We start from the raw sequence: 14156 nt of genomic DNA on the forward strand, positions 1-14156 counted from the left end.
TTGGATCAGGACCAAAAGAATGTGCTTTCCTCTCCTGGACAATGTAATGAGGTGGACAGTGTTATGGACGATACTGAGAACCATCTGGCCACCATGTATCAGTGTCATAAAAACAGGTCTCCTCAGCCCAGCTGTGAAAATACAAACAGGGAATATCACACCTAATGTGTATGACACCCAGTCAGCTTGGTCCTTCTTGACAACATTCATAAGTCTCCAATTTATTTTATTAATAGATTCAAGTTAAATCCATATGTTGATTTCATTAACTTTACGACTAAAGACATTTGACAATCTGGTCTGGTTTATTTTGACAAAGAGATCTACCTCAAAGAGAAAGCATGTGGCTTGGTACGCGGCTTGTTACGAAATATGGGGAAAAATCTTTTGAATGATAAATGTATTTGTAGAGAACCTCGGAGCCCTGTTGACAAACTTGTTGACGTAATACACGGTGGTCTCACACTCAGGTTTCCAAAGAATTACAGCTAGGAGCGACCAGCGATCAGTCACGGTGCGTATCACACATACACACCAAACAGACCACACATTAGTTAACTGCCGCATATAAAAGATACATGGAATTTTTCCAGACAATAATGTCCACTTGTGAGTTACCATCATGCACAACAGAGGTCATGTGAGAGTGCAACCTGAGCCTCAAATGGCATCTACCCAAATCCTGCAGCTGCCCCCCATGGGCCACATCACACAGGCCAAATATTTCCCCTCAACAAAACAGAAACAATGATCTGGCACTCTGCCTAATTTTAACTGCATCCCGCCAAGTGACCAATATATAGAAGACATTTCAAATAACATTCTGGAGACACCGGCTGGGAGGCAGCTCGCAGACACCTGTGGCTGTCAGTCCTGTTCACAGAGTCTGAGGCGGGAGCAGGGCCATGCAACAAGGACGCAGAGCAGGATCAACTTGCAGGGAGAATGTCATGATGTGCCAGACAGCAGCGCAGCACTGTTTCAACCTCAGTACAGAGATGTATTCAGACAGAGACTGTACAGTTTACCCTAAATAATCAAGCCTCAATACTGATTAGACTGAGACTCTAGAAGCCCATAAAGGCAAGAAAGGGAAAACAAATAGTTCAATCCATATTCCAAGCCTCATCTAAATTGATTTATTTCTTCTTTTATAATCCAAAACTAAGAAGGGTATAGCATTTTAGAAACATATTTTTGCTCAAATACTTATACATTCTGACTGGCAATTAATAAATGAAATGGACTGACAAAAAACACCCGGCATGTGTATCTGTAATTGACTGTATTGTCCAATCAACTCATTTGGCAATGAAAATAAGAGTTGACAACATTGGGCAGTTTCTCTTTTCAGTTGGATTATTTAAAAAAATCTAGTTTATTCTAACTTTTTTTCTTCCATGTTACCAAGCAAACTTTAAGGACAGCTAAAGAAACGTTTTGCCTGGGTGCTATCCCAGCATGCACTAAGGAGAGAGGAAAATAAACACCACAAACAAGTTGTCAGTGCATCAAAAGCTAATGGAGACAAAATGACACACATTTAAGGATCAGCACCTTATCTGAATTACGGACAAGAGATCAAAACTGGCTCATGCTTACGGAAAGGTATACAATTGTTTTCCGATAACATTTCAAAAGCTGTAAAAAAAAAAGACAAATCACTTCTTACCTGCCCCTGCTGCATTGGTCATCTTATTGAACATCTGCAACACAAAATAAATGCAAAACTATCAGTATCTGTAATATTGAGAAGGGGCTATTGATTGGCTACTGGAACATAGTTCCAATCTGAAAGATGAAAAAAGCAGGTCACATTATCCGGCTTTAACAACCATAAGAGGCACACACAGAGGATGTCTCCCTATCTTCAATAGGGCAATTGCTGATATAATGACAAAGTCAATACAGGCAATCCACAGAAGAAAAGGTGCATGATTTAGCACAGAGGCTGATGGGCCGCCACAAATAAATATCTTCCGCCACAAATGGATCTCATAAAAAAAAATATATATATTATTAATTTTTTTTTTTTTTTGTAATTTTTTTTTAGTAGTCTAATCGATAGTGAGGTGGGCTGATGATTGGAAGGTTGCGAGTTCAAATCCTGCCTGGAACACCACTACTAGTGTGCCCTTGAGTAAGGCACTTAGCCCTCGGTTACTCCAGGGAGAATGTCCCTGTAATTGGTCATTGTAAGTCGCTTTGGAATAAGGCGTCTGCAAAATGCCTGAATTGTAAATTGTAAATTATATTTTTGGGAGAATAAATCCCACAGATCCTCAACTCCGGTCTCTCACTCATTAACAACGCAACACAGAGCAACAAGATCGTTGTCTACAGTAGCCATGAACTCGCATGTATTATCTTATTTGAAGTGGGGGGGTGGATGCATGGACCACCCGAATAGGTTAAGGGGCCCTTGGCTTTTCTTGACGGGGGGGGGGGGGGATGTGGTAAGGTGCCCCCACAAATGGAATCAAATTCTGTGGGAAACACTGAAAGACATTTTCATTGAGGGACAAATTGTAATACTGTTACATTGTTCATATTGAAGGTGGTGTTGTAAGGAAATATATGATACATATAAAAACTGACTGCGAACTAAGAAAAAGAAAATAGGATTCTTACATAAAACAGTGATGTCCTGGATTTAAATGGTTCATTTTCTTCCTGATCTTGCCTACCTCTCTCCTTCATTTCCCCTCTGTGCCCCACTGGTCTGATTTACGCTCTTGTTTGCTTTCCCTTCTTCCACATGTCTCCCCTGGCAGAGACTAAACGCTGCAAAACTCCCAGCCAGCCTGTTTGCAATACCGTTGACCCTCCGTCATGACAGTGAATTGGCAGTTAGCCCACATGGTGCTGATTCAAACTTCTATCAACATATCTGCAAAGGTTTTACTGGACTCCACACAATAAGTAAGTCGTGTACTGCATGTTTCATGAGGACCGTGGCCCCCCAGTGTTGTCATGGCAGCAGAAATGCTCACAGTTTTAAAGAAGCACTTGGCTGGTTGAGCAACCTACATGGCTGCCACTTTGCTGTGGCAACAAAAAGACCTGATTGGCAGGATGAAACAGGACAGGTGCTTTTGTTTGTATCCGTCTTTGTTGCAGGGTCTCTAACATTTGTTGAGCTCACGGCAAAAACGGTAAGGCAAGGCAAGGCAAGGTTATTTATATAGCACCTTTCAACACAAGGCAAGGTAGTAGGACAGCAGGCACCTGCAAGTCCATTTTTGATTCATTTAGATACAGATTTAAAAGCAGGGATCTCATGACCACTACATTTCTGAAAGGTTACATTAAACCACTTTGCATGTCCATGCTGCTCCAGGGTTAAGGTTATCTTAAGGCACACAATCTCGACTGTCTCACTATGAAAATACAGAGAAAAAAGTAATATAGCAAAACATAAACCAAATCTATGAACAGCCACTGATGTATCCTTCATTATTGACTTAATATATAGCACAGTCTGGCACAATTTGATCACATATTTAAACATTTCTGTAACAGAGTTTAAAAGCTGGGTGCAGAAACATGGAGGGTCCTCATCTCTCTGCTTTCAAAATTTACACATGTATTTGAAGAGAAGGACATGCAATGGACCTTATAAATTACTCTCAGAGGGCCGGCTTCAGAAATAAATATGTGAAAATTAGTACTCAAAAAACCAGATGCCGGGCCCCGGTGGAGATGTGCCGATTTGACAAGACTTCAAAGACTTGAACACATCCCTCTTTCCCTTTTTTTTCTTCAACAGCCAGTAGAAAGAATTTCATCCTGGCGTGTTTGAGTGCTGACCCATTTTAAACACATTGCCGTACTTTAGTCCTATCGCACTCAGATGGTGGACACATGTCAAAGGTTCCAGGTCAGGAAAAGTGACATCCTCCACGCAAGAGTGCAAGAGAGGGAAAACCCTGCATCGCTATCACCAACAACTATGTTTACATGGAGTGACAGGTATGTGAATAATAGCTGCCGTCCCAGCACAAATGACACCCTGCCTGAAAGTCAACAGGGCAGTAACAGGACCGGTCAGTCCCAATGACTCTCTGCCAATATCTGTCAACACAAATTAAAAGTGGGAAACCTCAACCCAAATATTTCTCTTCCCACCGATGCAACAACACAAAGAACCACTCTCGACATAAACACAACAAAAATAAAATACATTGAAGGCTGCTGCTAACTGTTTTCTTCTCTATATCGCATTATTATTTCATCAATGAAGTGACTAATAGTTTAGTCTATAACTGTCACGATTCTTATGTCATGTCACGGTTTGAGTTTTTGTCTGTCTAGTTTTGGGGTTATTTTGCTGTTCTGTGCTCCCTGTCGTTAGTTTCCCTGGTGTGTCTGATTGTCTGATTGTGTTCACCTGTGGCCCTTGTGTTTCTCCTTCCCTGCCCGGCTGTTTCTCGTCTTGTGATTACCCCTCCCTGTGTTCGACGTTGGTTCATTGTTTGTCTTACCTTTCCTGTCACCCTTAAGTTCTTTCTTGTTTGCTTATCGTCTAAAGCTTTTTGGTAAATAAAGCTCGCCTTTTGTTATTTTACCTTTTTTTGTCTTTTTAAAACTGCATTTGAGTCCTAAAATTCCCGGATCCTGACAGAATGAACCGACAGTAATGGATTCAGCAGTTTCTTTTTCGTTGGCTCAACACCTCAAGTACGCCCTAGAGTACATTTTCTATACTTGGTTGGCAGCCTCATCCAGACGGGCTAAAGAGGCTGCTTTGAAGGAGGCACGCTAGGAGGTTGCTTGCAAGCCCTGGCTCAGGAGCTCGTTGCCTGAGTGGCTTAAGACTTTTACAAGCAGCCCTGAAAGCTTGTCTCGAGCCTCTGACCCTTTCTTGGGGTCTGGCCTGGCGTTTGGAGGTCCACGTAGCCTCCAAAGGACTTCTAAAAAACGCAAGGTCAGGAAGCCAGCTCGTGCTCCAGTACCGGTCCACACAGCCATGGTACCGTGCTCCAGTGCCGGCCCACACAGCCATGGTACCGTGCTCCAGTACCATCCCACACAGCCATGGTTCCGTGTTCCGGTTCCTTGCCCAGCAGCCATGGTTCCGGCTCCATTTCCAGCCATGGTTCCGGCTCAAGTACCGGGCCCAGCAGCCATGGTCCCGACCCCGGCTCCTCGTCGCCTGTTGGCTCTCCGGCCGACGCCAGCTCCCCGTGTCCTGTCGGCATACCGACCGACTCAAGTCCCCTCTCAAGTCTCCTCTCAAGTCTCCTCTCGAGTTCCCTCTCGAGTCCCCTCCCGAGTCCCCTTTCAAGTCACTTCTCAAGTTCCCCCTCGAGCCTCCTCTCGAGTTCCTTCTCGAGCCTCCTCTCGAGTTCCTTCTCAAGTCCCCTCTCTAGTCTCTTCTCGAGTCCCCTCTCAAGTCACCTCTCAAGTCTCCTCTCGAGTTCCATCTCGAGTCTCCTCTCGAGTCCCTACCCAATGTCCTGGTCCGTTGGAGGCTCCGATGGGGGTCCTGCCAACTCCATGTCCTGTCCCGTTGGGGGTCCCACCGACTACTCTTCTGCCCGGGGTCCTGCCAACCCTATGTCCTGTCCCGTTGGGGGTCCCGCCGACTACTCGTCTGCCGGGGGTCCTGCCAACCCTATGTCCTGTGCCGTTGGAGGTCCCGCCGACTACTATTCTGCCGGGGGTCCTGCCAACCCTATGTCCTGTGCCGTTGGAGGTCCCGCCGACTACTCTTCTGCCGGGGGTCCTGCCAACCCTATGTCCTGTGCCGTTGGAGGCCCCGCCGACTACTGTTCTGCCGGGGGTCCTGCCAACCCTATGTCCTGTGCCGTTGGAGGCCCCGCCGACTACTGTTCTGCCGGGGGTCCTGCCAACCCTATGTCCTGTGCCGTTGGAGGCCCCGCCGACTACTCTTTTGCCGGGGGTCCTGCCAACTCCATGTCCTGTCCCGTTGGGGGTCCCACCGACTACTCTTCTGCCCGGGGTCCTGCCAACCCTATGTCCTGTCCCGTTGGGGGTCCCGCCGACTACTCGTCTGCCGGGGGTCCTGCCAACCCTATGTCCTGTGCCGTTGGAGGTCCCGCCGACTACTATTCTGCCGGGGGTCCTGCCAACCCTATGTCCTGTGCCGTTGGAGGTCCCGCCGACTACTCTTCTGCCGGGGGTCCTGCCAACCCTATGTCCTGTGCCGTTGGAGGTTCCGCTGGGGGTCCTGCCAACTCTATGTCCTGTGCCGTTGGAGGCCCCGCCGACTACTGTTCTGCCGGGGGTCCTGCCAACCCTATGTCCTGTGCCGTTGGAGGCCCCGCCGACTACTGTTCTGCCGGGGGTCCTGCCAACCCTATGTCCTGTGCCGTTGGAGGCCCCGCCGACTACTCTTTTGCCGGGGGTCCTGCCAACCCTATGTCCTGTGCCGTTGGAGGCCCCGCCGACTACTGTTCTACCGGGGGTCCTGCCAACCCTATGTCCTGTGCCATTGGAGGTGCAGCCGACACCTGTTTCGTTGGGGTCCTGCCAACCCCATGTCCTGTTCCGTTGGGGGTTCCGTTGGGAGTCCTGCCAACTCCGTGCCCTGACCTGTTGGGGGTCCCGCCGGGGGTCCCGCCAACACCTGTTTCGTTGGGGGTCCAGCCGACACCTGCTCCGCCGGGTTTCCTGCCAACACCATGTCCTGTCCTGTTTGGGGTCCCATCGACACCAGCACTTGCTCCGTCGTGGGTCCCACTGACACCAGCCCATGTTCCGTCCAGGGTCCCGTCTACGCCTGTCCCGCCAGGGGTTCCACCAGCTCCTGCCCGTCCTTGAGTCCGGCCCCCTGAATTCCCCAGCCGCGGCCTTGGCCCTCGAGCCCGGCCCTCTGAATGCCGCGGTCATCGCCCTCGAGCCCGGCCTCCTGACTCTTCCAGTCGCTGCCTTTGCCCTCATGCCCGGCCCCCTGAGTTTGTCCGCTGTGGCCTTCGACCCTTTATGAACTCTGCCTTGCCCCCGGGGCGTCCGCCTGAGACCCCCACCACGAACTCTGCCTTGCCCCCGGGCCATCTGCCTGAGACCCCCACAATGAACTCTGCCTTGCCCTCGGGCCGTCCGCCCGAGAACCCTTCCTGGTCCTCTGCCGTGCCCCTGGACTGTCAGCCCAAACCCGTCCTCCAGACCCCCTCCACCCACCCTTTTGGAAATGTTGGACTTTATTATGGACGTCTGGGATCCGTCCCTTAAGGGGGGGGGGTTCTGTCACGATTCCTATGTCATATCACGGTTTGAGCTTTTGTGTGTCTAGTTTTGGGGTTATTTTTGCTGTTCTGTCGTTAGTTTCCCTTGTGTGTCTGATTGTGTTCACCTGTGGCCCTTGTGTTTCTCCTTCCCTGCCAGGCTGTTTCTCGTCTTGTGATTGCCCCCCCCTGTATTTAGTCGTGTCTCTTCCTGTGTTCAGTGTTGGTTCATTGTTTGTCTTACCTTTCCTGTCACCCTCCATGTTTGACTGTCGGTTTTGTTTGGAAGCTCATGCTACGGATTTAAGGATGTTAGGTTCTATCATGCTACGGATTTCTCAATGTTAAGTTCTTTCTTGTTTGCTTATCGTCTACAGCTTTTTGGTAAATAAAGCTTGCCTTTTTTTATTTTACCTTTTTTTGTCTTTTTAAAACTGCATTTGAGTCCTAAAATGTCCAGATCCTGACAATGACATGTTAGAAGAAACAATAAAACGTACATTTTTTCATGAGCCCAATAATATGTTTTCCTACTGCCCGTCTTGTCTGACCAACACTCCAAAACTCATAGATATTTATTTAAAATCATGTTAAACAAAACAAATCCCCCTCCTTATATTTTTGAAGCTGTAAGTTGTAAATGTTAAGCATCATTGCTTGACAAATGAAAACATTTCTAGTGCTGACAATTCAAATGTATAAGTAAAAAAGAGCTTAAAAATGAAGGATTTTGAGAAAGCTTTGAGAAAAACAAACACACTAGGGAACATATCATACAAAAAGGCTTTTATATCATCAAATAACTTTGTCTGAGCTATTATTGTAAATAACAAGTCTCATTCACTTAATTAGATCGGCAGGGAGATCAGGTTCAGACGACATACAACTACAAACTTGAACATTTCTTATTTTGTATTTTACTGTTGGATCTTAGGGTGGGGGGGGGTGTCCGAGGTTGACAGGCAGGTGCTGTTAACCTATTCCAGATACTTCCATAAAACATCGCTCCATAAATCCATAACTGGGTGTCCGGGCTCTGGCCTGTTTATTCTTAGACTCCAGGACTGTGATTCAATCTGTATCACATTCTCGTTCCCTGCTGTCAGAACTTTTTATACGGACTGCGGATCTCTTATGTAAGAGTCTTATGGGACCGAGGGGGAAGATTCTCTCTTCATGTGCAAAGCTTCTGATATAACATCTCATCTGTTTTTGCAAACTTTACAGAGTCAATCTTAAACCAGTGGACAAACTTAAATGAAAAGTTTGACATTTCGTTACGTATATTTGCATGCTGATTAAATGTTGCTGGTTTGGTTTTGTTTCAGCTAGGCTAGCTGGTTCCATATCTTTCAAGTCTTTATGCTAAGCTAAGCCATCCAGCCGTTAGCCTCGTATTTATCTGCAGATATAAGAAGGGTATTACTCTTCTCTAACTAGCTATAACTATTTGACAGAAAGCCAAAACGCATATTCCTCAAATGTCTTAACTTCAGTTTTTCTTAAGCTGATAAAATCACGTTTTTCTTAATGTTCAGCCTTAAGAACACCCATTGTATCATTGGAAACATTTCTTTTTTTAAGTTATTCATATATCATCATCAGATCATGCCACTAAATAACGTGTGATCTAATTTTACTCAAGGTTACACTGCAGCCAGAATACTCTTGTCTCTAAATGATGTGAACATTCCCAGCTGTCCCCGAGTCACATTTTAAACTTAGCTACTGTCATTTTCAAGAGATAGTTATGGGTTCCATAAAAAAAAGACAGGTGGCAACACATCTGAGAACTAAACACCATTTAATTTGAAGTACTTGGTGCTCACAGACAAAATAATCTTCTTTGACTTTCAAAGCTCAGCTCTGTCTCACCCTATAGCAGGGGTGGCCAACCAGTCAGAGGTTAAGAGCCACATTTGTTCTATGTTACTGCAAAGAGCCACATCAAACACACAGTCACTGATACCGCTTGTTTCAATTTTTTGTTTTCTGGAGACAAGATTTCAACCACGTCACTGATGTATTTTTGTGGCATTGGGATATTTATTTTTTAAATCCTCTGGAGCAGAGAGAGGAGCTGTGGATTATTTTTATTGATTAATGCATCAGCGTTTCTTAGGGTCAAAAACACTAAACTCACAACTTCAAATGAAAGCGTTTAGTTTATTTAATAAAAGAGCACATGTTCAATGTGCAAAGTGACAGTAGTTATAGATTATTTGCAATTTGGTGCTATATATATATTTAACAAAAAAAAATTTATATATATTTTTTTAACACCTTGAATTTCACGGGGGGCGCAGAGCTCCATTGGCGCCCCTCCAAGACAATGGTAGGGGAAACACTGGATAGTGTTTAATCAACGATTGGTTCACTGCATCGCAGGTATTATTGTGATTGGCTATTGGGCCACATCAAAATTAGACGCGCTGTCATCCTCTCATACTGACACCTGACAGCACACATACACACGTTGGGAGAGCCGGGACGAAAGTAACACGGGACGATTTTATCCGAGCCCAAACAACTTTGACCGGCCAAATTACATCAGAATTATCAGCATTCAATACTTAACAGACCTACTAAATATCAGGTTTAACTGTCAGGAGTAGTGTTGTCACGATACCAACATTTTGGTTTCGATACCGATACCAAGTCAAGAATTGGGATTCCGATTATTTTTCGATACTTTTCTTAAAAAAAGGGAAACAATCTTAAATGGAATTATTGTGTTTTATTTCACACCAGAAGCATAACCATAACACAAACTTTTAAACAATGATAACAATAAATAAAATAAATGACAAGAATTCGTATTAAATCAAATTAATACATTTCTTACAGACAGGCCTCGTGGTGTCCGTAGGCTTGCCCTCACATAGATATAGCTAAAATACATCAACATTTAGCTTCTGGCGTCTTTTTTGTCAACAAGCCGAGGCGCAGCGGCAGTTGCACTCCCACTTGAAGCCATGCTTCTCGTTTTCTCACATGCTCTCTGGCAGCTAGCGCGTGCACGAGAGAGGGGAGGAACTTAGAGCGTGCTGGAGAGGGGAGGGACTGCAGGCACGGCTGCAGTGCAGGGATTCGAAGCAGAGCGCTGAACACACACGGCTCTTATTAAAACAGCGCTTTCTCACCGGAGTACTTCCCCCCGTCATTCTTAAAGTACCGATACTAATGAAACGGAGGAATCGTAACGTTTTTAACGGCAGGGTATACCTTTCAAGTATCAGTACACCCATTGCAGTCTTCAAAGCATTATGGATTTAGTATAACAAAAACAAAACCTTATGTGACCAAATTCCTATTGAAGAAGTGAGATTGGAAAGTGTAACAGATTGGGGCTGAATCACTACAGTTACTGTATAAGCAGCTTGTTCGCCAACACATTGCCGCAGAGAGCCATTATGAAAGCATAAAGCACAAGCTGAAAGGCTCTGAATTTAAACCCGCCCTGCATTCTGCAAATCTCTCAGTTGTCTGTTTCTCTTGGGGCAGCTGAATAGGGACATTTTTATACTTTGTCTGGCACAAGTGAGTCCTGCTTGTTGAAGAATGGCTTAGCTGACCTTATGCCCAATGCAAACCTCAAATATTTACAGATGTAGAGGAAAGAGCATCTGCACAAAAGAACCTGCCAGAAATTCTCCTGACGGGTGGTGGACTTATCTTTTCAACGCTATCCACTTAAGCAATTCTGTGATTTTTGTCTTCCTCTGTCAACACAGGGATCAAGACATAGACGTCTGATATGTGATTGTGAAATGTAGGAGGGTGATTTTATTCATAAGGGAAATTAATAATAAAGTGTAGATAAGTATTTTCTAAATGGAGAAATGATTCTTCTGTCATTGATGCAGTCATTTCGTTTTTTAAACCTCAGTTTAAAAAAAAAAAAAAAAAACTCATAATACAGGTCTATAAATACCTACATTAAACATAAACTAAAACTGTTGATCAAAACAGGTCAAACTGAGTTTCATTTGATTATTTTCAGAAAAAGTAATCTAGGAGTAAACATTTTTAGATAGTGCTAATTTAGGAAGGACACAAAGTGAACATTTTCCATCGACGGACAGACAAGAACTTTGAAATGGCTGGGATAAATACTTTGTGCTTCGCAGGAAGTCAACAGGTCATGGCAGTCACCCAAAAAACGCTAAAGCCAGATTTGAGTATAAGAAAGAAAAAAGAAAACATGTTCAACCAGTTTTGAAGTTAGACACAAAGGAATTTAAGGTTCACATCCTTAAAGACGATAACCGGACAACAGAACTGCTTGTATAAACTTGGCATGTTCTGTCCTACAGACTACCTTCACTGTACGATTTATTTTGGACGCTTGCAGGAAGCTGCTTTACTCAGAGGAACTTACCGTCTTCTTGGTGGACGCTCTTGTTGCTATCAAGGCGCTGCGAGGAGCAGAAGACCTGCAGTGGCTTGGACATTCCCCTCTGTCTGGTCTTTGCAGAAGTTGGTCGTTCAGGGCTTGGTTTAACGTGGACTTTGAGACAGCACCCCACTGCAACAACATCACAACAACAATCAGGACAGGGTCCGTCTCTGGCCCGCTGAACGGACCGGGACAGGATGGTCTCAACGGTGGCCAGGGGAAAGGAAAACAAGAGGCTGAGGTCAACTGCTGGGGAAGTGAAATCTCCACTCTCAATTCAGCTCTGCAGCGGCACACAAAGGAGCCTGTATGTGCGGATCTTCTTTTGAGAGGACAGAGATTATGACCTTGTCAAATATCCCAGTAAAGATGTCTTGTCTCGCCCAGTCGCCTGTCATTAGTTAAAGCAAGTAATGGTGAATGCCTGGGATGGTTATGCAGATGCCTGGGAGGCATGTGAGCCTCTCTCAACCATTCCTAATGGATCAAATCATACAAACTCCCTTCAATACAATAGCTCCTCTGTGCGGTACATACATATGGACCCCGAAAGACCACTTTTGTTCCCAAATGCTAACTCTAGTGGGATATTTCATGAAACATGCCACTATGAGAAGAGCCCCTTTTAGAAACAGAGTTGCACGGTCCCAGTCGCAACCTCAAAAGCACAATAGCGGTCTGTTCCTACCGCACCATTCTGACCCGGCAAAAGCACTGTACGCTCCAGTATCACATCTAAAGGCTGCGGACCTACATCATAAAACAGACTCAAGTCAGAAGGTCCCTATGAGATGGTCTTGACAAAGCCCATAGTGTTGCAGAGAGACTGTATCTCACAAGTCACAGACACAGTAACGACTCACTAGAGATCTACACACTGACTCCCCTTTCACATACTGGGTTTATGGCTCGCCGCTGGTTGATTTGACAAAATCTAAACCTAATGTGGAAGACTTTAAAAAAAACTCAGCAGGACATCAATTCTGATGAACACCTGTTGCTTACAGGTCCGAATAATGCATCAGGATTTTCTCACCACAGAGCAAAGAGAATTGATTTAGCGAAGTTTACAAGCATGACCAAGTATGCAGCATACGCTTCACAGGAATGTGTACAGTACCAACCGTGACAGTGGACATACCATAAGGTACTGCAGTGAAATCCACATGCTGTTTTATAATGCTGCCTACATACTGTTCATTCTGAGTTTATATCAAAGTATAAGGGACACAATTCTTGTCATACCCTTGGAAGGTATTGTGATGCCTGGGTGTGAACACACTCTCACCTGTTTCTTGCGGGTGGTGCAGGGTGTGTCGGAGGGGGAGGAGTTGGCACTCAGAGCCTCCTCTATGTCTAGATTAAGCTGGTCCAGTTTCCTCATCAGCTGGCTCATTGACTCCGACCAGGGAGACTTGACCTGTGGAGACTCCTGTGGGATATCAGAGAGCCATGTTTGAGTGAAGACAAGCTACTGCCGCTATGGATTCAGGATTTTTGAGTCACAGAAGGTTCAATTTAGAGGATTAATTAAAAAAAAAATGATTATCTCATTTAATACAAATGTTTTAAGTAGCCAGGCTAAACACTCACCACTTTCAGGCATTCATTTGAGATTAATGTCAAGTTGAGTTACTGACACTTCATCAAACTTGCTTGGTATCTTAATGATACGCTTCAGCTAAACTTAATCAAAATCAGGAATTAATTTCTCCATCTTACTTTTAGACTCGCAGTAAAAGTAATTGAATTCAGTTGGAAAATCGGGTTCATTAGTTAGTCCAGTAATTACCTGTCACCCTTGCCAGACTTATTTAACACATGAGAGCTTCCCAGTAAGGTGAGAGCATGTGTTGATTTAACACACTGCCCTAAACTCAAGAAGAGTTACAGGCAAAGTCAAAAAAGTATCTTGTAAATTGCAGTGAGCTTCACTGCTGCCACACATGGAAATGTGATCTCCTCTGCCGTGTCTCAGGGTGAAAGTGCAAAAGAGGAGGGCTGCAGACATGTGTGCCATACAGAGCATGATGGAATTCCCTGCACGGGCTTCCACTGCTCCCCAGACACACTGTGTGTATAAATAGACCGTCCTCACACAGACAGGAGCAGTGTCTGAGGATCGGGAGGTCCAGCCTCGTAAATCAGCAGGAAACACCTCGGTCACCAAAGCGTAAATTAACATTGTTAGACCTGGAGAGGGTCACCGGCTGCATGCTCTTCGACAGCATCAGCGTGGAAACTTTTCAAGAATATCAACTAAATTACAGAAACGTTTTAAAGGGTGGGTTTTCAGCAGAATATCTCTTGTGTCAAGTTTTTGACACAGTAACATCAAGTATTTTTTAGGAAACCTCTCCTTGAATGTGGTTGCTGCAATAAGTCTGGTGGGATGGATGCCAGTAATGAGGATCAACTGAGAAATGTGGCCAATAGTTTGCTTTACTTTGAGTTCCCCAGTTTAGCATTGCATTGCAGTCCATCAGCATATAATACATGGTTATATATAATCAATCAATGAAGACATCATTTTTAGATAATATCATATTATATTTTTTTGTATTAGA

The 14156-nt window shown here is 44.8% G+C and overlaps 1 protein-coding gene across 6 annotated transcripts in view; it reads right to left on the reverse strand.

Annotated features, from left to right (window-relative positions):
• Positions 1-14156, reverse strand: part of stard13b (StAR related lipid transfer domain containing 13b) — a 79157-nt gene that overhangs the window by 46702 nt on the left and 18299 nt on the right. For 4 of the 6 annotated variants that reach the window (XM_079679333.1, XM_079679339.1, XM_079679336.1 and 1 more), the window contains 3 exons: positions 12878-13021; positions 11572-11718; positions 1673-1706 (listed from right to left, as the gene is read on the reverse strand). In XM_079679333.1, the coding sequence (XP_079535459.1) occupies positions 1673-1706; positions 11572-11718; positions 12878-13021 (325 nt within the window). The remainder of the gene's footprint in view (positions 1-1672; positions 1707-11571; positions 11719-12877; positions 13022-14156) is intronic. The other 2 variants (XM_079679337.1, XM_079679338.1) reach the window with 2 other exon arrangements.

The sequence above is a fragment of the Notothenia rossii genome (assembly GCF_949606895.1).
Source record: "Notothenia rossii genome assembly, chromosome: 4".
Lineage (NCBI taxonomy): Eukaryota > Metazoa > Chordata > Actinopteri > Perciformes > Nototheniidae > Notothenia > Notothenia rossii.